This window comes from Canis lupus, chromosome 1 (genome assembly GCF_048164855.1).
Source record: "Canis lupus baileyi chromosome 1, mCanLup2.hap1, whole genome shotgun sequence".
Lineage (NCBI taxonomy): Eukaryota > Metazoa > Chordata > Mammalia > Carnivora > Canidae > Canis > Canis lupus.
This window is the reverse complement of record NC_132838.1, coordinates 103,639,819-103,662,231: the sequence shown is the minus strand read 5'-3', so window position 1 is coordinate 103,662,231 and position 22,413 is coordinate 103,639,819. Positions and strand designations below refer to the sequence as shown.

Sequence of the window (22,413 nt, the reverse complement as noted above, 5' to 3'; positions counted from 1 at the left end):
TGCCAGTGTGACACCAGGGAGCCTGGCTCGAGCCCATCCTGCAGCGCCCATCCTGCAGCGGCTGTGTGAGCCCCACACCTGGTGGTCACTCATAGACACACATACAGACCTCTTGGAACATTTTATTGGGGGAGGTTCACATAGTCTGACCCTACCTTAGGCCAGAAAATGACAAGAGGGTGACAGAAGCACTGGGACCCTGAGGTGGCTCAGATGGAAGCTGCAGCTCCTAGCTGCCTCAGTTTACCCGTTGTGAAATGTTCCCTTCCCGGCCTGAAACACTGCTTGATGAAAGGGGGAAAGCCCACGAGAGAGGTTCCCACTCCCAGGGCCTGCCCTGAGGCTCCCGGCCCCACACCATGGAGCCAGAAACAGGGAATTTGCCCGAGAATCCCCGTGGCCCTGTTGGGGGGCTGGGGAGTGGGTAGCTCGCTCTGAAGACCTGGCAGCTGGGGCAGGGACCAAGGGAGATTCTTCTAGACAACACCTGAACTTTCCAGAAGGGAAGTCTGAGCTTCCTGAGCCCTCGGGTCAGGGCAGGGGAGCAGGGAGAGCAGCCCTGCCTTGCTGGGGGAGGGTGGGGTGCAGAGCTGAGGGAATCCTCTCCAGGCCCCAGCCCAATCAGGGGCTCTTTCTGGGAAAGGAGACAGCAGCCTGGTTCATGGAATTCCCAGGCAGAAGCTTAGTGGCTGCAGTGGCGGGCAAAGGAGTGTCACGGCGGTGGCCTACTCCTCCCGGAGTTTTTCTGGGGCGAGGCTGGCGGCCTGGGGTGACGTCTTCCTGCGGCCGGGGCTGCCCCCACCCAGGGCCAGCCCCAGCAGCAGGGCGGCCACAGCCACGATGTGGACACAGAAGTAGACAGAGGCCCAGTACCGGAGGGTGTCTCCCAGGGACAGCAGCACAAAGCCCATGCACATGTAATCGTAGGCGCGCATCTTCAGGAACCAGTGCACCCAGTCCCAGGCCTTCTGGCCCCCAGGGCTGAGCCGCCCCCGCAGGGCTGACTCCAGGCAGCCCTCAGCCGACAGGCACAGCGGGATGGTCAGGAAGCTTAGGTAGTAGCCAGGGTGCAGGCCGTGCCAGTAGGCGCTCAGCAACATGGTCCAGGCGCTCCTGGGGGAGAGGCCGAGATTCAGGACCCGGGAGCCAGGCCCCCTAGCCCCTCCTCCCTCAGACCCAGGAGTCCAGGCCCCCCAGCCCCCTCTTCTCTCAGACCCAGGAGTCCAGGCCCCAGCCCCTTCCTCCTCAGACCCATGAGTCCAGGCCCCACCCCTCCTCCCTCAGACCCAGGAGTTCAGGCCCCTCGGCCCCCTCCTCCCTCAGACCCAGGAGTCCAGAGTCCCAGCCCGCTCCTCCCTCAGACCCAGGAGTTCAGGCCCCTCAGCCCCCTCCTCCCTCAGACCCAGGAGTTCAGGCCCCTCAGCCCCCTCCTCCCTCAGACCCAGGAGTCACTACTCTTCAGGAATCTGGTTAACTCCCTCTTATCATATCTGTCCTTAAGACCCAAGAACCTGAGCCTCCAGCCACTTCCTTTTGGGATCAGTATAATTCCTGATTCATGAGGACTCAGAAATCTCCAGCCATGGTCTCCTCTTTCTCTGACCCAAACGTGTTTTCCATAGAAGACCCACAAACTCAGGCACGCGCATGGAAGACACAGAAGTCACAGCAGGCTCTGCCATGGACCACGGCCTGGGGTGGGGATGGAGCTCTTCCTGGTCTGTGGCATCAACTTTTCCCTCTGGCTTATCAGGGTGCTGATGACACCTGGTGACACAATGATGCTGCCCTCTCATTCTTGGGGGGCACACAGAGTCCATAAAAAGGCTGAATTTTCCTTGCTATCGAAAGGGGAGACCTTTCTCTCTCTCTCTCTTCTTGGCTACTTCCCTGGAAAACCTAGTGTTTGAGACTCTTTCCTCTGTCCTTTGGGTGTAGATAAAAACATCGCAATCCATGAATGTTTTTCTGGAGGGAGGTGGTGCCACCTCTGCGAGATCTACAGGGTCCCTGTCTCCCCACCACTGTGGGGGCCCATCCCAGCACCTGGCACCACGCTGCCACCTGCTCGTCATAGGCACACGTTCCAGTCTTCCTATTGAGCAGCACCAGTGGCTGCCCTCGGTCACCAGCCCAACTGAGGAAGAACATGAAGGAATGGGTGGCAAACGGAGCTGCTGAGTCCCTGCCGGAGGGCAAGTTACCATCGTGTCTCTCAAGCACGTGCTGCACAGTGGGCTGTGACAGGTGGGTCTACAAGAAGGTGAGCTTTCCGTGTTGGTAATCTCCCTAGCGGGTTACAAGCGACGACGTGCATCACAGCTTGGCTTAATGCTAGCTCATTAACAAAACGGTTTTCTTTCTTTTCCACCTATAGTGGAGGAAAAATTCTCTGGGTCAGGAGCTTTGCAATGATGGTCCCCAACAGGGGGAAGCAGGGCAGCAGGATGCACACGGATGGCGCCTGGGGACCTAGGACCCCACACAGGTACACGGCAACACTAGGCATGGATCCTCCTCTGCTCGCCCTGTCTGGCAGTGAACACTCTCCAAGGACCAGTCCACGCTCCCCTCAACCCTTCCCCGTTTCTGTCCTCCCTGGAACCCACTCCAACTGCTTTTGCTTCCACCACCAAACTGCTCCTGTCAAGGCTGCATCAAGGCTGCCGGGGACTTTCTCCTCCCCTCCCAACCCCGTGCTGAAGCTCCTGACACAAGTCACCAGACACAAGTAACCCCTCCTTCCTTGAAACACTCGGTTCACTTGGCTCCCATCTGGGAAGGAACACTTTCCTGACTGGCCTCCATCTCATGGGGTGGGTCTTTGCCGGCTCCTCCTCGTCCCTAGTCCACACCAGGGTTTCTCAATTTCAGCACTACGACATTTGGAGCCAGGTCATTCTGTGTTATGGTGGGGGCCATTCTGTGCTTCCCAGGATGTTGAGGAGCATCTCTGCCTCTAAGCACTGGATGCCAGTAGCACCTCCCGGTTATGACAACGTTTCTAGCTGTTGATGAATGCCCGCTCCCCGCCCCGCCAAGGAGTGTGGCACAAACTCTCCCTCCCCCACCCATTGAGAATGTCTAATGTCTGGAGCCCCCTGGACTTTGACCTGGTGCTCGGCTCCAGAGCCTTCCATATTGCCTCTACCTGATGATACCGGAGTGTCTGCTTCTCACACCGACCTCCTTATGTGCCAGTCACGTAACTAACAGCGTATCCGGTAACCTCAGCTGAACGCAACTGTCACCCCGGGTTAAGTGACACTAGAGCCATTTTGCTCCCTCATCTGACCCAGTCCTGAAACTGCCTCCTGCCCAGTCTCCCCATCTCGGGAAGGGCCCTTCTGTGCCCTTCGTTCCCCCAGCCACCACCTGGTGTGCTGTGTCATCTCTGCACTTTCTTATTCCCACATCCAGTTGGTGCCAGACCCCGACCCCAGCACCCAGTAAGTCTGGCTTCATTACAAGACTCTGTCAGCTGCGTCCTGACCTCATCTGCTGGTTCTGGGAAAGCTGAGTAACACTAGGCAGGTTACCTAACCCTCTGAGCCTCAGTTCTACATCATAAGGTTGTAAACATAGCAGTATCTGGCACAAAGTTTTCACTCAAGAAATATAAGATGAATGATGGAAAAAATCTAATGTAGGGTCACCACCCACCTGGCGGGCCCCACAGTGACTACATTTCACACTTTATCTCCCTTCATCCTCACATCAAACTATGAAGCAGGTAACATCATGACTCCCATTCAGGAGTTGAGGACACAGGTCAGCTCATTCATTAAGGTTTCTCTGTAGTTGGTAGGGCCAAGATTCCAGAAAGTCTGACCAGAGTCCATAGGATTCAGTACATTGCTTCTGTCGAATGAGGTTGACAGGACGGAAGTAGAAACTGAGGCCCAGAGAGGGGGAATGATTTACCTCCCAGAGGAATGCGAATCAATGGCAGGGCAACAGCCTCCAGAAACTACAACTCCCGTGACTCTATTGGGAGGAGGCCCGACCGCGGAGCCGGCAGGCAGCCCCAAGTGCTGCCGGAAGATGTAGTTCCGAGTTTTCCCAAGGCGGGCGGGCTCACCTGAGAACATAGGAGCGGGCAGGTGCGCTCTTGTAGATATACTGTGCCAGCCACCACTGCACCGTCATGTTCCAGTACCGCATGCCATCCCGCACCCGCACGCAGAAGTCAGTGCCATAGCAGTCGATGTTGCGGATGGTCTCATAGTCGTACTCCAGGGAAGCCGCCTTCTCCGGACTGGGGGTGGGGGGTGGGGGGTGGAGGATGAGGGTGGGGGACAGACATGCAGCTCAGCCAGGCCCCCTCCCGACGCTGGTTACTGTCCTAGCCCCAGACACTCAGGAGGGGATCACGGCCAGGCAATAGCTCTGGCTGTCACATTTGCTAGGGCAACAGGGTTGGGGCGGGGGGGCTTTTCCGGGACTAAGACTAGTGGAGGTGAGGGGCACAGTTCACTGACAATGGGGTCCTCCTCTTGGTAACAGGGCTGCAACAGCAAGGAAGAGCCTGGAAGAGCTACAGTTGCTAAGCTATGAGTCCTTAGCAACCTGATCCTTCACTGGTCTCTGATGCTAGGGAAAGGCCATTCCTTAGCAACCAAGCTCACTATATTCCGAGAAGCTTCCAAGTATGGTCCCTTCTAAGTGGGGAAGATACTGTGGTTGCTAGGGAAGTAGCATTCCTAACAATGAGGTGGTCTGTGGTTGCTAGGGAGATGTTCTGACCCATGTGACACCAGGACAGTCTCTGTTGCTAGAAAAAGGGCATTCCTTAGCAAAAAGGCCTGGGATGTTTAGAAATGCTTCCAGAAAGGGCCTTTCCTGGTTATTGGTCCTATGATGACTTAAGAAGTGTCATCTCCAGCAACACGGTGGTTCCTGGATCCCTGGTGTCAACATCCCCAACAGTGGTGAACATTCTGCACCCATCTGAGCCGTTGGTAGTTTCTGATAATGGGATGGGAGCCATCTATTAAAAGTGGGGCTCAGTAGATTTAGAAAAGCCTTCAGTTTCTGCTTGACATTTTCTGGGAGACACTCTCTCTAGTAACTGGAGGTCCACTCGTGGTTACCAGGGCAGTGGCTGAAATTCGTTTGGGGGTGCTACTTCCCCCTTAATGGAATGGCTGTCTGTGACTACTAGGGGATGCCCCAATCCGGGCAAGGAGGAATTCATAATTTACATAGACAGGCTGCTTTGCCCAGCCTCAGCCCCAGGTAGAAGGCCACCCATGTTTGCTAGGAACAGTGGGGCAGTCCATTCCCAGTTGCTAGGAGCATCATTTCCCTAGCAACACAGGGGCAACACTTCCTTAGCAACAAGATGCCCCTAGTTACTGGCAGTGTGACCTACCCAACAACTAAAGAAAGGGGTGAGGTGAGGGCTGCAGCATTGCCAACAAGGTCACTCCATAGTTACCAGGGTATGTCCTTGGCAACGGTAGGAAAGTGACCTGCGGTGGCTAGGAGTGCCATCCCCTCTGTGCAGAGGGCAGCATGGTCAGGGATGCCATTTGCTTAGAAGGTGCAGGCTGCTAGTACAGCCCATGGTTGGGTGTGTGTGTGCTGGCTTCTAGCCACAGAGAGAGGTTTAAAGGGGATGCTATTTACACAGCAATGAAAAGCAAGTCTTGTGGCTGGAAGGGGCAGGCCACGGTTACTAGGGAAGTGCTTCTCTGGCATAGAGGGGCAGTCTAGTTGCCAGGGTACCATTTCCCTAGCAACAAAGGGTGGGGCCCCATCACAGCCCAAAGATGGTATCTGGAGTAACCAGGAACAACCGAGTTACCAGGGTAACACTTCCATGGCAACAGAAGGGCAGTGCATGGTTGCTAAAAGACCATCTTCCCTCTCCTAACAACAGAGAGCAGTTCGCCATCCCAAGAGGTGACAAGCAGTAGCACAAGGGGCAGTGGAAGGTATGGGGAGTATTGCTCCCTAGGACAGGGGTAGGTGGGCGACACTCTTCTGACAACAGGTGATGAACCTGCTCCCTTGCTCCCCACTCTCCTCCCTGCTAGGGGCATGACCAGCCTGTGGTGATGGGGCCTGCCGGGTCTTGGGAAGCCTCCCTCCCACTGCCTGACCTGCTGGGGGGTGGGCATTGGAGGGTGGGGCCGCCCCCGGCCCGGGCCTTGGCGGCCACAGGGTAGGCCCCGAAGCCGGCAGCAATGCAGCCGCACTCAGCGGCAATCCAGGCCACGTAGAAGCGCATGCGGAAGGCGAAGAAGACGGGAATCATGTAGAAGAGGCGGGCGGGCAGCGGGCGGGCGTAGAAGGCGTCCTCGCGCACGGCCTCCAGCGGGAAGAGGTGTGAGGACAGCAGGAATAGCAGCCCGAAGAGGGGGGCCGGCCAGGCTCGGCGCAGGAGGGGCCGCAGGCTGGGCACGGCTCCCGGGAAGGGCTGCTCCAGCCAATCCAGGTAGGTGCGGTAGCGGAAGAACGGGCCTGTGGCAGGAGGGAGGAGGGAGGGTGGCTGGTCAGACATCCCTGGCTGGGAGGGTGGCCACAGCTAGTGTCTGACGTCCGGGGGGCCTGAGACTGGGGAGCTGCGGGGAGAGGGTTATGAAACCTCCAACAGGAGGAAGGAGGCCAGAGGCCTGAGATTGGGGAGATGGGGGGGGAGGGGCGAGGAGGAGGGAGAGGGGTCTGAAACCCAGAACAAGGGGAGTGACACTCAGAGAAAAAAGGACAAGAAATCAATGAGTGAGCAGACTCTTGATCTTGGGGGTCATGAGTTCCAGCCCCACATTGGGTGCTGGGTATAGAGATTACTTAAAAACACAATCTTAAGTGCAATGTGTATCTACAATGGAATATTACTCAGCCATCAAAAAGACTGAAATCCTAGCTGTGGAGGGAACCAGAGGGCACTATGCTAAGTGAAATAAGTCAGTCAGAGAAAGACAAACACGCGTGCTGTCACTCATGTGTGGAATTTAGGAGACAAAACAAATGAACACGGGAAATGGAAGCGGTGCACCTCGGTGGCTCAGTTGGTGAAGTGTCAGCCTTCAGCTCAGGTCATGATCTCAGGGTCCTGGGATCAAGCCCTGTGTTAGGCTCTCTGCTCAGCTGGAAACTGCTTTTCAATCTCCCTCTCCTGCCCCCCACCCCCCACTTGTGCTCTCTCTCTCTCAAATGAATAAATAAAATCTTAAAAAGGGTTGGGGGAAGCAGACCATAAGAGACTCTTAACAATAGAGAACCACCTGAGGGCTGATAGAGGCAGGTGGGTGGGAGATGGGCAGGATGGGTGCCTGGCATTAAGGGAGCACTTGCTGGGATGAGTACTGAGCGTTGCATGTAAGTGCTGAATCACTGAATTCTACCACTGAAACCAATCTGACACTATGTGTTAACTAACTTGAATTTAAATAAAAGTTTGGAAGGAAAAAAACTAAAAATATAAGTAAAATCTTAAAAGAAAGACAGACACTGGAGAGAGGGAGTTCACAGGACTGAGAGAGAAAGAAAGAGGACAGAGCAGCCAGATGGTGAGGAACAAAGACCTAGAGAAGGAGGGCTATGGAGACAAGTCCCCGAGAAAGATGGGGATGCATAAGCCAGACCCCGTGGGATGGGAGTGAGCTCTGCATGAGGGAGAAGGTAGAGTGGTGCATCTGGAGAGGAAGAGAGGTGGGAGAAGAAGCCAGAGGGTCGCAGAGGCCAGGTCGCTGGCCTTGCAGGCACCAAGGATGGGGGCGGGGGGGGGGGGGTGTCCTGTGCTGAGAGCTAGGAAACCAGCGTAGGCTAGGAAGTGCTGGGAAGTGCTGGAATAGCATTTCCCTTCATCCCTCGAGCAGGGCTGAGACTGCCAGGGGTCACTGATGGAAAGGAAGACAGGAAAGAGCTGTCAAGCCGGAGATACACTCATGACCTGGCCTGGGGAGGGGGCCGTGGGGATGAACAGAAGCGGCCACGTCACATGTCACAAAAAAAGACCAGATTGAGTGGGATTCCATTCATAATGATCCAAAGGGGCAAGTCTGCGGTGGTTTCCAGGAGCTGGGGCCTGGGAAGGTGATACAACTGTCCTACAGTGATGTGGTGGTGAAGGTTGCATGGCTCTGCAACTAGACTTAAAGCTAGTGAATGGGATGCAGTTTGAAGTGGGCGAACACATGGATCAGAGATCAGGACAGCAGTCATCAAACAGAAAACCGCCTAGGAGGTCTGTGTCAGTGGAAACTACCTCCTGAGGCTAACGTGGGAGTGGAATGTATTTATTCCCTGCATGGCAGAAACCTCAGGCTTCCATAGGTCATTCTCCCTCATCTCCTATTTGTTCCCAAGAAGCCACAGGAAATCATTTAGGCGGAGAACAGTCTGTCTCTACTCTGGAGGAGCAGCGGGAAAGCTTGACATAAACCCAGGCCTAGATGCTCATCCTTTAGAGGAGCAGACACTGGGATGGAGGCAGGAACACAGGGCAGGCACCAAAGTCAGGGTGCAGAATGGAGCCGAGAGGGTGACGGGATGGGGGCACAGGCACACTCACCTGTCATGATTCCTACGTAGCAGTAGCTGTAGCTGAGTGTCTCCATCAGGGAGGGGACGTCAGGCAGGAGCCCCAGGCTGGGCCCCTTGCTGAAACCTGAGGCCATTTCCTTCCTCTGGGCCAAGTGCAGGTCCTGTACTTCACTGGCCAGGCTCACCAGCTGGGAGCAGGGGGCACACGTAGGGTACAGACACATCAGACAACAGGACCTCCTCGCCCCCACTCCTCTCAGCAGCCAAGGGGTGCTGCGGCCAGCGTGCCACTAGGAGCCGAGCTTCTATTCCAGGGGCAGCTCTGGGCCTCTGGAATCAGAGGTGGCCCGGTAGCAGCTTCTGCTAGCTGAGGGCTTTGGGCACTCCCTTCTGGGCCCTTCCATCTCTCTGTTCCCCCTTCCAGGTTCTTCTGTCCTCTGTGGCTTGATACCAGCCACGATCTCATGACCTCCACAAACTGTATCCTTAGTCTGGGTTCCTCCCTCCAGCCCCCAAAACCACTCAGGGTGACTCCTGTCATTAGGACTTGGATGCCTGCCAGGTTCCTCAGACTCGACACATCCAGAGTGGAGCGTTGTGCTACTCACTCCACAGAGCGGGTCCCCTCCCAGTCCCCTCAGCAAAGGCCACCAGCAGCCTGAACTGCTCAGACCAGGAACCTGCCTTACTTCCCAGATCTGATCCCGCAGGTCTCAGAGTCTGTCCCCTACACTCCGCTGAGGCTGAATGGGTTCACCCTGGTTCCCTGCCCCCCCCGCCCCCACCCCCCCTTCTCTGCAGACCTCAGGCTGAGCCTACAGCAGCAGGCCTCAGCTGGGCTTCCAGCTTCCTCTCAGGTTTGGCCCATAGAAAGCCCAGGGTGGAGAGGGGGCAGGCAGGATTGAGCACTGGGCTCTTCTTCCCTTGTAAGATCCCCAGGGCCTGGCTGTGCCCCTTCACTGATGGACGGACCGTGTCAAGATGGAGGGAGGGCTCTGCACAATGTCTTCCCTTCAGGTTGCACTACCTGGCCCTCTTCTCGGCCCTGGGCTCCCCAGCTGCTGGTCCAGGATTCCTCACTGTCCCCTCTGGCTCTTCTACATCCTGCCCCCACTGCTGTAAAGAAGAACTCCTCAAAGTGTCCCAAATGCAGCATTTCCTGCTGGAGCTCTGACTGTATCAAGCTGCCACTGCCAGTCAGCAGGACTTTGATCAAGGAGACCATCCTCATCCCTTCTTGCCCTTTCTGTGACAATTCTGTCAGTATCCAGAGCATATTTCCAAACACATAAACCTGGTCCCATTACCTCTTCTGGCAACAAACCAAAAGACCACTCCCAGTGGCTCCTGGGCCCCATAAGAAGCCCAAAGCCCACACCTTGGGCCCATTCCCCTTCCTTCTCCCGATGTACACTCGCTATGGCTGGCACACCGTTGATGCAACCCAGCCTGCTCCCTTCCACACCCTGGTCCTACATCCTGAAAGGCTCTCCCTCCAACTCTTTGCTGACCAACTCCTGCCTGTCCTTGCCTTGCCACCCGAGAACCTGGGACGCTGAGGACACTGGGTTCACAACCTTGTGTGACTTTCCTGTGCCCTGATATGTTGCTGGAGCCTTGCACATGGGAAATCCTGACTTTTCAGTCTGGGGTGGGGCCTGGGAATCTGCTTTCACTCATTCTCCCAGGTGATAAAGAGCCAGACATCGGTGTCCTGGTTCTGTGCCCTTAGAGAAGTGCTTTCTCTCCAAAGCTGTTTCTCCTACCTTGCTAAATGGTTTGCTACCAACACATGCTCCTGGAGAACACGTTGGTAAAGCACTTAGCTCACCTCTGGCAAATGGCAAACACCTACGGTTACATTACATAGATGGGGGTGTGGGTGTACTTCTCTACCCCAGGGAATAGCTGAGAGGTGAAGATCTGCCCCAGAGCATGAAGGAGGTACCTTCCCACGTCCTGGGGTGCGGGGGAGGTAAGACCCCACTTCCCCTGCTCCCCACGGGAGTAGGTCGGGAAGGAGGAGGTGAAAATGGGAGTTCAAGGGTACAAAGAGGGGCTGGAGGGGCATCTGACCTTGAGTGTGAGCAGCAGCTGAACCGCATTGGTGAAGGGTGTGGGGGTGGGGAGGCCCAGCAGGCCGAGCGCACGGAAGAACAGCAGGTACGAGAAGGTCCAGGCCAGGGCGAGGGCGTGGCAGGAGCTGGGACAGAGGAAGGCCGCAGGCTGTGTTTGGTGCAGGGCCCTTGCCTCTGCCTCCCCCAGAGTCTAGCTCCAGAACCTCCCCCACCACCACTCCAAAAATGGGGGGTGGTAGAAGAAGGGGCGCAGCCCCACAGAAATGTGCCATGCCAGAGAAGAGCATGAGAAGGGGTCAGGAGAAGCTTTAGGGTGAAAACCCACAGGGCCTCCATCTTTTCTGCAGGAGGCGAGAAAAAAGGAGGGAGAAAGAGACATAATACAAACACGAATGGTGGCAGGGCCAGCACACAAACGCCCCTTCCTCCTGAATACAGGATCTGGATGTTAAGGATCAGGTCAATCGCACAGGGATGAGACCCAGAAGAAAAGGCACGAGAGGAAGAGAAACAGACCAAACGACACAGTGAGTTCAGAGATAAGCAAGAGATGTCCAGAGACAGAGGCAGAAAGGGACAGACCTCCTCCCCACTCCTCCTCCCACCAAATCCTCACCAGGGCTGGGCCTGGATGAGGGCCCAGGTCCCAAGGATGGTGATCAGAGAATGCAAAGTGTGGGGGCCGCAGGTGAACAAGGTGAGCCCCAGGCCCACGGCTGCTGCCCCCCATCTCTTCAGCCCAGGTCCTGCAAAGAGAAGGGAGAGCATAAGCCTGGAACCTTCCAGGGAGCTCCTGCCGGGTTCCCCCCCCCTCCCCCAGTTTCCACTAGGGAGGGAACCTAACTCACCAGCTTTCTTAAAGAGGAAGCCGATGGGGATGGAGATGAGAAGCACCACTAGATAAGTCCATTCTTCAGGCGACATGGTCTGGGGGAGGGGCAGAGGTTCCTAGTGAGGCCCCTCCCCCCTGGAGGGTTCAGGAACCCACTCCCCCGTAGTTCCCAGTTGTGAGGGTCCTGGAGTCCTACCCTCAGCTCCTCTCCTCTGAGAACACGGAAATCTGTACCTCTAGAACCTTCCTCCTTCGAGGTTAAAGAAATCTACCCCCCAGCTCCGCTTTTCTGAGAACCCGGGCCACCAGTCCTCTTCCCCTGTGAGAACCAGGAACCCAGACCTCTCAGGCCCTCTCTCTGCGATCCCAGAAATCAAAGCAACTCCCCCCGCCCCCACTGAGGTCCCAGGGATTGAGATATCGCTCTGAGAACCCAGCAACAACCCTTGTCCCAGGCCCTTCCCTTGGAGAGCGCAGGATTCCAGATCTCCCGGCCTCCTCCTCCTCCTTCGAGGACCCAGCGACTCAACCCTCCCTCTCCGATAACCCAGGTTTCAGCCTCCAGCCTCCACCTCCTCCGGAGCTGCAGACCCTTCTCCCACCTGAAGCCCGGAGGACGGTCCACCCCAGCGCCCCAGTTCCCCCCGGCGCAAGTCAGACCTCCCGGCAGAGCCACAGGCGGTTACGCCACCCCGCGCTCCGCCGCGCTCTCGGCGCCACACCCGCCCGGGCCGGCCCGCCGGTCCGCAAGCGCCCCCGCCTCGCCCCCGAGGCGCCCCGCTCCGGCCCACCTGGGCCCGGCTCCGCGCTGCCCGCCGGGCAGAAGGCGGCGGAGCAGTCCCGGCCCACCGGCGCCCCGGATCCGGCCACGCCTCCCTCGCCCGGCGCGCGCGGTCCCGGGCCGGTGCGCGGCTCCGTCAGGCTGCGGGCCAGGCAGGGAAGCGTCCTGCTCCGCGCGCCCGCGAGCACCCCTCGGCCGCTGCACCTGGACCTCACGGCAGCCGAGCCCAGAGCACGTAAAGAGGCGAGGCCTCGGAGGAAGGAGGCGGGGCCTCCGCTTCGGGTTCCCTCGGGCAGAATCGGCGGCAGCTTGGAGGCGGGGCCACAGGCTTCGGTGTACTTCGGAAGTCTCTGTTCGGATGTAGGCGGGGCCAAGAGCTGCGGGCGGACGTAGGCGGGGTCATAGCGTCGGTTTTTTCCGGAGATGGTTGGGTACCAGTGGCTCAGATTAGGAGATAGGCGGAGTCTGTTTTTTCCTGAGGAGGCGGGGCCACAGACAGGGCTCGGAGGGGGCGGGGCCAACAGGAGCCCAGCCCGAGGGGCGGCCCCCGTTGACCCGTCAGCCGCGGGGGCGGGGCCAGGGTAATTAGCCTCCCACACGCGAGAGGCAGAACCGTAGAGGCGGAGGGAGGTTCGCTTCGCGGGGGCGGGGCCAGGTTGTTCCCCTTCGCGGGAAGGCGGGGCTACGGTGCCGCTGGGGCGGATCCCAGACTTCCCGCTCGGCTGAGGTGGCGGCGTGACGAGATTGACGCAGGGGGTCGGGATGGGGAGGGGTGGAGGAAGCTGCGCGTGGCGCGCTACGTAGGGGGCGGCTCCGCCGGGGCTGCGAGCGGGTGTTTACGAGGCGACTAACTCGTTCTATCGGAGGACGGTACCGCATTCTGAGGGGAACGCTCACGAGGAGGTGAGCCCGCCCGGGCAGCGAACGGACGGCGGGTGCCCCGGGGGAGGGACCTCCGGCTGCGGGTTCGCTCACTAGGGCGGGGACTCCCCCGCCGGGAGCGCCTGCGGCCGGAGCGGGCGGGGCCCGGCTGCTGGTCGACGGGAGCCGAGGGAGCCCGAACGCCGGCCTTCGGGAGGGGGCGGGGCTGCGAGTTCGGCCGACCCGGGAGGGGCGGGGCTTGTGCTGTGGGGTCCCACCCCGCGAGAGGAGGGCCTGAGGCCGCGCCTCGTCGGTTCGGAAAGGGGAGGGGCCGAGTTCCGAGGCGCTGGAAGGGGGCGTGGCCCCGCGCTAGGGGAGCAGAGGACCGGGACGCGGACTGCAGGGTCCGGAGGGCCGAGCTGGGCCCCAACGTCTCGGCGAGAGGCGGGGCCTCGTCTCGGCGGCACCGGGGCCTGGTGGCATCGCCCGAGGGCGGGGTCCGGGGCCCAGGGGGCGGGCCCGGCGGCAGGGGGCGGGGCCTGGTGTGGAAAATTGGCAGGTGGCGAACGCGGCCCCGGCGAGGCTCCACCCCCCAGGCTCAGGGGCGGGGCGTCGCTGAGGCACCCCACCCCCCACCCCCACCCCACCCCCACCCCCACCCCCACCTCCGCGGTGGGAGCACTCTGTCGGTGACCGCTGTGCCTCCCTGGCCCCCGCAGGAGGATGCTGGTGGTGGAGGTGGCGAACGGCCGCTCCCTGGTATGGGGGGCCGAGGCGGTGCAGGCACTGCGGGAGCGTCTGGGAGTAGGGGGCCGCACGGTGGGCGCCCTGCCCCGCGGGCCCCGCCAGAACTCGCGCCTGGGCCTCCCGCTGCTGCTGATGCCCGAAGAGGCGCGGCTTCTGGCCGAAATCGGCGCGGTGACCCTGGTCAGCGCCCCGCGCCCGGATCCGCGCCAACACAGCCTGGTAAGGGGCGGACGGGGTGGGGGCGGTGCAAACGCTCAGCACGTGGAGGCAGGACAGCCAGACTGCGGGTCTCTGCGGGAGGGGTCTGGGCGCCTTGGATTCTGGAGACTGGGATCCCCAGGTTCAGGCTTTGGGTTAGGGAGGAGTCAGGGAGCCAGGGAGCCAAGGTTCCTGGCTTCCTAAGGCAGGGCAGACTTGGATCCTGGGATTCCCGCCGCTTTACTTCTCAGGCTCTGGCATCCTTCAAACGCCAGCAAGAGCAGGGCTTCCAGGAGCAAAGCGCCCTGGCAGCGGAGGCCCGTGAGACTCGTCGTCAGGAACTCCTAGAGAAGATTGCAGAGGGCCAGGCTGCGAAGAAACAGAAGCTGGAGCAGGAATCGGTGGCCAGCGAGAGCCAGGAGGCCAGTGCGAACCCGGCTGCCGCAGAGAGTGAGGCCGGTGCGAGCCAGGCTCCTGGAGAGCCGGAGGAAGCAGGTGAGGGTGGGAGTGGAGTCCACGGACCAGGAGCAGGGGAGAGGGAGATCTTTTGGGAATCCTGGCTGGGAATCTAGGGCCTGGGGCTCATTGGGGGATGGGAAGACCTGTCCTTGGATGCATCAGACTCTTGCATTCACCTCCCGCAGGTTCCTCCTCTCCTCAGCCAGGGCCGTCAAATGGAGTGGCCCCTTTGCCCAGGTCGGCTCTGCTGGTCCAGCTGGCCACTGCTAGGCCTCGACCTATCAAGGCTAGGCCCCTGGATTGGCGTGTCCAGTCCAAAGACTGGCCGCATGCTGGCCGTCCTGCCCATGAGCTTCGCTATAGCATCTACAGAGACCTGTGGGAACGAGGCTTCTTCCTCAGTGCAGCTGGCAAGTTCGGGGGTGACTTCCTGGTCTATCCTGGTGAGTTTTGTTGGGACCTCTCCTTGTGAAAGAGACCTCCTTTTTCCTCAAAGCCCTCCCCTTTTTTCGCAAGCCTGCCACCTTTTTGTCTTTTCTCAGCCTCTGAAACCCATGGAAGGACAAGAACACTTGGGAACCATTTGAAGGGCAGTATAGTAAATCTAAGCACTTTCTTTGATCCAGAAGTTTCACTCAGAGACTCTTAGATATGTGCATAAAACGTACAAGGAATCATCACTGCAGGATTCCTTACGGTAGTGAAATATTAGAAAGCAACCAGAATGATTATTAATAGGTTAGTGGTTACACACTGGTGTTAGTTGTCAGAGTAATGTAGGTCCATGTACATTTATGAAAAAATGACCAAAGGGGGGGAAAAAGAACCACTTGTCGGAAACAGGTACAGTAAAAAGCACATTATGTTTTCTGTTGTGATGCAGTTATGTACGTGTTATTTGAGTAGCCTTAAAAATTATGCTCTAGGGGCATCTGGCTGGCTCTTCCGGTAGAGCATGCGACTTTTGACCTCAGGTTGTAGGTTCCAGCCCCATATTGGGTGAAGAGATTACTTAAAATCTTAAAAAAAATCCATATGGCTCTAGTGAAAGAATATGAGAACTTATGGTGAAGTATGGAGTGGAAAGTAACTAGCAAGCAGAAGAAGGCCTGAAAGAACGTACTCCAGCCCAAGTACAGTGGTTACCTCTGAGAAGGAATGTGCATTGGGTGTAGGTAAAGGAGACTTTCAGTGTATTAGTTCATTTTTGAATTTGTAGTAAGAATGCCTTTATTGTGTAACTAAAAGGTTAAAAAAGTAAGTCTGCAGGCAAATCACCTTTTTTTGTTCCCCCTGAGAACGCAGAAGGATATAAACACCTGATACATAGTCAAATCTTAGCTGTTGGTTGGAGACCGACTGTGTCTTCTGCACACGAGCTGAGAACCTTCATCTCTTCTCAGACCAAACACTCAACTGAGGGACTGACTTAGGACAGACAGTGTACCTGCCCTGTGCTCTACAGAACCACTGTCCTTACTTTGCTGCTGGTTTTTTGTGACTTCTGTACATAAAAGGTGATTTTGGTTTTGAAAATGAGTATTCAGCTTACTGAACGTATGAAGGCTAATATCTAGTTTCTAAGCTTTCAGTTCAGGTTGCAAATCTTTCTTTCCAATCTAGCAGGTTTTTGTTTTGTTTTGTTTTGTTTTGTTTTAATTCATGAGAGACACAGAGACACAGGCAGAGGGAGAAGCAGGCTCCACACATGGAGCCCGATGTGGGACTCAATCCCAGGACCCCAGGATCACTCCCTGGGCCAAAGGCGCTAAACCACTGAGCCACCCAGGGATCCCCATCAATCTAGCAGATTTTGAGGGACTGTTTGTCCCTGTGTGATCCTACTCACAGAAGGCCTTATGTGGTTTTCAGCGTTAGAAGCTGCATTTTAAGTTTTAATGTATTTCTTTTCCTTTTTAAGTTGTGTGGTTTTCTGGTTATAGAACTTGCCAAAAACTCAGATCTAATACATTGCAAATGGGCTGAGTTTTAAGTTTACATGTTCTAATACGGTTAAGAGTCTTACTACAGGTTAAACTACAGGTTAAAATAAGGTTAAATCTGGGTCACCTGGGCAGCCTGGGTGGCTCAGCAGTTTAGCACCACCTTCAGCCCAGGGCGTGATCCCGGAGTTCTGGGATCGAGTCCCATGTCAAGCTCCCTGCATGGAGCCTGCTTCTCTCCCTCTGCCTGTATCTGTGTCTCTGTCTCTCTCTCTCTCTCATGAATAAATAAAATCTTAAAAAAATAAATTTGGAGCACCTGGGTGGCTCAGTTGGTAAAGCACCTGCCTTCAACTTGCATCATGATCTCAGGGTCCCGGGATTGAGTCCTGCAGCAGGCTCCCTGCTCAGTGGGGAGTCTGCTTCTCCCTCTCCCCTCTACCCCCTGCTCATGCACGTGTGTGCGCTCTCTCTCTCTCTCATAAATAAAAAAAAATTTAAAAAAGTAATAAAATAACAATGAAATAAGGTTAAATACACCAACAACTTAATCACACATTTGAAACTGGCCCACAAGGCTGACCTGTTAGGGTTTTTTTTTTTTTTAAGATTTTATTTATTTATTTATGAGAGACAGAAAGAGAGGCAGAGACATAGGCAGAGGGAGAAGCAGGCTCCTCGCAAGGAGCCCGATGTGGACTCGACCCAGACTCCGGGATCATGCCCTGAGTCAAAGGCAGATGCTCAACCACTCAGCCATCCAGGCATCCCTGACCTGTTCTATTACATCAATATTTCTAAAACAATACATACTTGATATATATGAGATATATATAAAATCCTTATTCCCTGAAGATGAAAATCTTCAAGGTCTGAATCCCTTAAATATTTCTAACAGTAAATCTTCCCAATCTTAAAAGACACTAAGTCTTTTAGAACAGTTTTGGGGTACCTTCTCAAGTGTTTTGATGCTTCCTTCTGAGCCGGCAGAGGTGTCACACCAGACAGTGATGCCTGGCTCCTGGCTGTGTTCTGGCTGGAAATCCAGCTAACAGTCCTCTCATGTGGGATATCTCACCGCTTTGCTCTTGTAGGTTTACATTACCTACCCCTTTATCTTCTGTATGGTACCCCACTCTGGTTCCTACTCTATTTGATCAGATTTACCTAATTCAGGGGCAGACCACAGCCCCAGGTCAAATGAAGTCCAACAGATTTTAAAGGTAAAGTTACCAGAATGCAGCCCTGTCCATTTGTTGACTTACGGTCTGTGGCTCCTGTTGTGCTACAGTGCAGAGGTGAGTACCTATAACATGGCCCACAAAATGGAGGATATTTAGTGTCTGGCCCTTTTCTGAAAAATTGTGTTAGCTCCTTTATCGCATCTATTTATCACTCCATCCTTTTGTAAATTCTTTTCTTCTTTTACTCTGTTAGAGTAAAGTAAAATTCTTGGATATTCACATGACATGGCTTTGACTGACTTTGTGGTCCTTGTTCTTACATCACGACAGTGATATATTCAATTAATTGTTTTGTTTTTTGAATACAATTATGCCATACATCTGTGGCAGTTTGCCCCACCTGCCCCTCCCCACGCGGGGTATTGTTTATTTTTCCATGTTGGTACATTCTTTTCATTTTAACAGCTATAATCGCTTCTCAGCCTTTTGGCTAAGATCAAGTGCATTTAAACAGCTATATTATATTTCGTCTTATGGAGAGACCACAAATTTAACAAGTCTGTGGTTTTGATTGTTTCCATTTCTTAGCAGTTGTAAATGATAACAGAGTGAACATCTTCATAGATATATTTTAGTGTCACTATCCTTATAAGTAAAAAATGCCAAAAAGTGGAACTGCTAGGTACAAGAAGAGCTATTTGGAAATATTCATAGTGATTACTAAAATGATTCCTGTCTCCTACCTGTAGACATTCCAGTGTCTTCTAGCCTTCTACCACTGGGAACTGCTACATGTCTCTCTTTTACCCAGGTGACCCACTTCGTTTCCACGCCCACTACATTGCTCAGTGCTGGGCTCCTGGGGACCCCATTCCACTCCAGGACCTGGTTTCTGCTGGCCGCCTGGGGACCAGCGTCAGAAAGACGCTGCTGCTCTGTTCCCCTCAGCCTGATGGTAAAGTGGTCTACACCTCCCTGCAGTGGGCCAGCCTACAGTGAACTCCAGAGACCCGTGGGGATGTGGCTGCATCTGTGGAAAGAGCCTTTCTAGATGGTCCCAAGCTCATCTCTGCAAATGGGAGGCTGTTAACCCTCCTACCTCTTTCTGCGGTTAGATTTTGACTCCGGATTTATAAACACTACATCCTTCTTATTTCCCTCCCTGTTTCAAAGCACTTATTGGCTGTGATATTTTTGTAGTTACCTATTTCCAAGCTGTGAGCTTCTTGAGGGTGAAGACTGGGTTTGATTCATCTCCAGTTTCTACAGGGCTTAGGGCCAAGAGGTCTCAGTAAACTTGTTGAATAAACGCGGAGTCTGTGTTTTGAATTCTGATGGCAATGGGGGGAGGGGGCAGTGTGGGTTTTTGCATTTGCTTATACAGAGGAGGGAATGCCTGGAGGAGTCCTGCTGCTAGTGGGTAGCCAGTGGGGCTGGGATTTATTTTTTAAGATTTTATTTATTCACGAGGGAGAGAGAGAGAGAGAGAGAGAGAGGCAGAGACACAGGCAGAAAAAGAAGCAGGCTCCATGCAGGGAGCCCGACATGGGACTCAATCCCGGGTCTCCAGGGTCACACCCTGGGCTAAAGGCAGGCGCTAAACCTCTGAGCCACGCAGGGATCCCCACATTAAAGGCTCTTAACAAAATCTACACTCTTTCATGATTAAAACAACAACAAAGAACAAACTGGGAATCAAGATTGCTTCCTTTACCTGATAAAGGGTCTCTATGGGGGATCCCTGGGTGGCGCAGCAGTTTGGCGCCTGCCTTTGGCCCAGGGCGTGATTCTGGAGACCCAGGATCAAATGCCACGTCGCGCTCCCGGTGCATGGAGCCTGCTTCTCCCTCTGCCTGTGTCTCTGCCTCTCTCTCTCTCTATGTGACTATCATAAATAAATAAAAATTAAAAAATAAATAAAAATAAAAATAAGCCCCTGAGCCACCAGGGCTGCCCAGGGGCTGGGATTTAAAACTTTCTTTCTTTCTTTCTTTCTTTCTTTCTTTCTTTCTTTCTTTCTTTCTTTCTTTCTTTCTTTCTTTCTTTCTTTCTTTCTTTCCTTTTTTTTCTCCTTTCCTTTCCTTTCCTTTTTCCTTTTTCTCCTTTCCTTTCCTTTTTCCTTTTCTCCTTTCCTTTCCTTTTTCCTTTTTCTCCTTTCCTTTCCTTTTTCCTTTTTCCTTTTTCTCCTTTCCTTTCCCTTTCCTTTCCCTTTCCCTTTCCCTTCCCTTTCCTTTCCCTTTCCTTTCCCTTTCCCTTTCCCTTTCCCTTTCCTTTCCTTTCCTTTCCTTTTTCCTTTCCTTTTTCCTTTCCTTTTTCCTTTCCTTTTACCTTTCCTTTTTCCTTTCCTTTTTCCTTTCCTTTGTCCTTTCCTTTTTCCTTTCCTTTTTCCTTTCCTTTGTCCTTTCCTTTTTCCTTTCCTTTCCTTTCCTTTCCACCTGGTCTTTCTGAATCCAGGGTCTGCACTCTTCCCACCACACTGAACTTCCTTTAGAGAAGATTTTCACAGAGTGTTTCAGGTGCACACAAAGGCATAAATAAAAGTAACATGAAGAAAAGGCACATGAGTGTTGCAGTTTCAGGACAGAGGTTCAGGTGGGGAGGTAATGTCAGGAGGGACACTTGGGGCTGTGGAATGCTGCTGGTGGTTTTTTTCTTGGCCTGGGTGGTGTTTATTCAGGTGTGTAGCATTATATTTTATACCATACGTTTATGATTCAGATCATTTTTTTATATGTATGTTCTGTTCCACCCTTTCTTAAAAAGTGGAAACACATCCAAAGAAAATACACATTTGTGAGATGCCTTTCTGCTTGAAATATTGCTTGAACGTTATCAGTACTGACTTTCAATATTTACGTATATACTTTAAAAATGCATAGTTTGTTACATAGATTTTGTTACTGAAATACAGTCACATGGTAATGATTCTGGAGCTGAAAGTGTCTATCTCTAGTTTCCCAATGTCTGGGCTGCCAATTTCTTCTTTCTTTTCTATACTTCTCAGTAAACAAATTTGCTAGAACCTCATATTTCCTGTAAGCTTAGATTAATTTAAAACAGGACACTAATCCCTGCCTCATTAACACTCTGTTCTTTGTGCCTCTTTGATAACTGGCTTGCAAATCTATTCTCCAGGCTCTCTCTTCTCTACAACAAAGTACTTAGTTGACTCAGTACTGAGTACCTCTGTCTTGAGTCTTCCCTCAAAAATTCCTCATTAAAAACTTGGCACTTGGTGGGCCCAGTTAGTGGAGCATGCAGCTCTTGATCTCAGGGTCATGAGTTCAAGCTCCATGTCTAGGTCTACAGTTTACTTAACAACAACAACTTGTAAGGACTTCCACATGCAAAAGAAGAAAGAGAAGAAGGAAATGTAGACTTTATGCCCTTTACAAAAATTAACTCAAAATGGATCATAGACTTCAGTATAAAATGCAGAGCTATTTAACTCATAGGAGATAATAGGAGAAAACCCAGACGACCATGGTTGTGGCCGTGACACTTCAGACAGAATACCAAAGGCAGGACCAATGAAAGAATTGATAAGGTGGACGTCACTAAAATTAAAAACTGAGGACGTACTGCAAAAGACAGCTGATAAAAGACTGTCATCCGAAATATAGAAATAATTCTTAAACCTCAACAGTAAGAAACAACCTAACCAGGGGCACCTGGGTGGCTCAGTCGTTTAGACACCCCACTGGAGCCCAATGTGGGACTAGATCCCTGAACTCCAGGATCACACCCTGAGACAAAAGCAGAGCTTAACCGCTGAGTTATCCAGGCATCCTGTCAGCTCAGGTCTTAATCTCAGCATTATGAGTTCAAGCTCTGCATTAGGCTCTGCACTAGGTGTGGGAACCTACTTAAAAACATCGGGCTCCCTGCGTGGAGCCTGCTTCTTCCTCTGCTTGTGTCTCTGCCTCTCTCTCTCTCTCTCTCTGTCATGAATAAATAAATAAAATCTTAAAAAAATAAAATAAAACAGCAATCTGACTGAAAAAAAAAAAAAAAAAAGCCAAAGACCTTAACAGACCCCTCACTGAAGGAGTTCTACAGATGGTGAGTAAGCACATGAAAAGATGCTCCACATCTTGTGTCACGTAGACATGAAATTCAGTAACAGTGAGATACAACTACACACCTGTTAGAATGGCCAAAATCCAGAACATTAACACCACCAAATGCTGGCGAGATGAGCAACCAAAACTCATTCATTGCTGGTGGGAACACAAAATGGCACAGCCAGTTAGGAAGACAGTCTGGAGATTTCTCACAAAACTGAATATACTCTCACCATATGCAATTGATGTGACTCTTTCCAGTAAGTATATTCCTTGGTATTTACCTAAAGGAGCTGAATATTTATGGCCCCATCAAAACCAGATGTTTATAACAGCGTTATTCATAGTTGTCAAAACTTGGACACAATCAAGATGTCCATTGTAGATGGATAAATAAACTAGTCCATCGAGACTATGGAATATTATTCAGTGTCAAAGAGAGCCAAAGTATCAAGCCATGAAAAGACATGGAGAAACCTTAAATGCACAGTACCAAGTGAAAGCAGCCAATCTGAAAAAGCTGCTTACTGTATGATTCCAACTGCATGACATTCTGGAAAAGGCAAAACTGGAGACAATAAAATGATGAATAGTTGCCAGAAGTTAGGGAGGAGGGATGAACAGGAGAACAGAGGATTTGTAGGCCAGGGAAACTACTAAGACCATACTGGTGGATATACATCACTATACATTTGTCCAAACCCATAGTGCGCACATCACGAGTGACCTCTAATGTGAACTATAGGGCTTGGTGCAAATGAGGTGTTGATGTA

At 53.5% G+C, this 22,413-nt stretch overlaps 2 protein-coding genes and 1 pseudogene across 3 annotated transcripts; 2 read left to right on the top strand and 1 right to left on the bottom strand.

Moving 5' to 3' along the window:
- Positions 1 to 106: 106 nt before the first annotated feature.
- Positions 107 to 12,356, bottom strand: MBOAT7 (membrane bound acylglycerophosphatidylinositol O-acyltransferase MBOAT7). 2 transcript variants are annotated; one of them, XM_072844394.1, is made up of 8 exons: positions 12,195 to 12,356; positions 11,420 to 11,498; positions 11,188 to 11,317; positions 10,570 to 10,696; positions 8,522 to 8,681; positions 6,108 to 6,468; positions 4,082 to 4,258; positions 107 to 1,113 (listed from the first exon to the last, which is right to left on the bottom strand). In XM_072844394.1, the coding sequence occupies exons 2-8, from the start codon at positions 11,493 to 11,495 to the stop codon at positions 726 to 728; spliced, it is 1,419 nt and encodes a 472-aa protein (XP_072700495.1). In that variant the 5' UTR covers positions 11,496 to 11,498; positions 12,195 to 12,356; the 3' UTR covers positions 107 to 725. The 2 variants fall into 2 exon arrangements, with proteins under 2 accessions (XP_072700495.1, XP_072700497.1); XM_072844396.1 differs by lacking the exon at positions 12,195 to 12,356 and adding an exon at positions 12,064 to 12,082.
- Positions 12,357 to 12,878: 522 nt separating this feature from the next.
- TSEN34 (tRNA splicing endonuclease subunit 34) lies at positions 12,879 to 18,885 on the top strand. Its single transcript, XM_072844460.1, has 5 exons — positions 12,879 to 13,087; positions 13,765 to 14,011; positions 14,242 to 14,485; positions 14,635 to 14,892; positions 18,388 to 18,885. Exons 2-5 carry the CDS (start codon positions 13,769 to 13,771, stop codon positions 18,573 to 18,575), a joined length of 933 nt encoding a protein of 310 aa, XP_072700561.1. The 5' UTR covers positions 12,879 to 13,087; positions 13,765 to 13,768; the 3' UTR covers positions 18,576 to 18,885.
- On the top strand, positions 18,047 to 18,190 carry LOC140609043 (U2 spliceosomal RNA; annotated as a pseudogene).
- Positions 18,886 to 22,413: the final 3,528 nt, after the last annotated feature.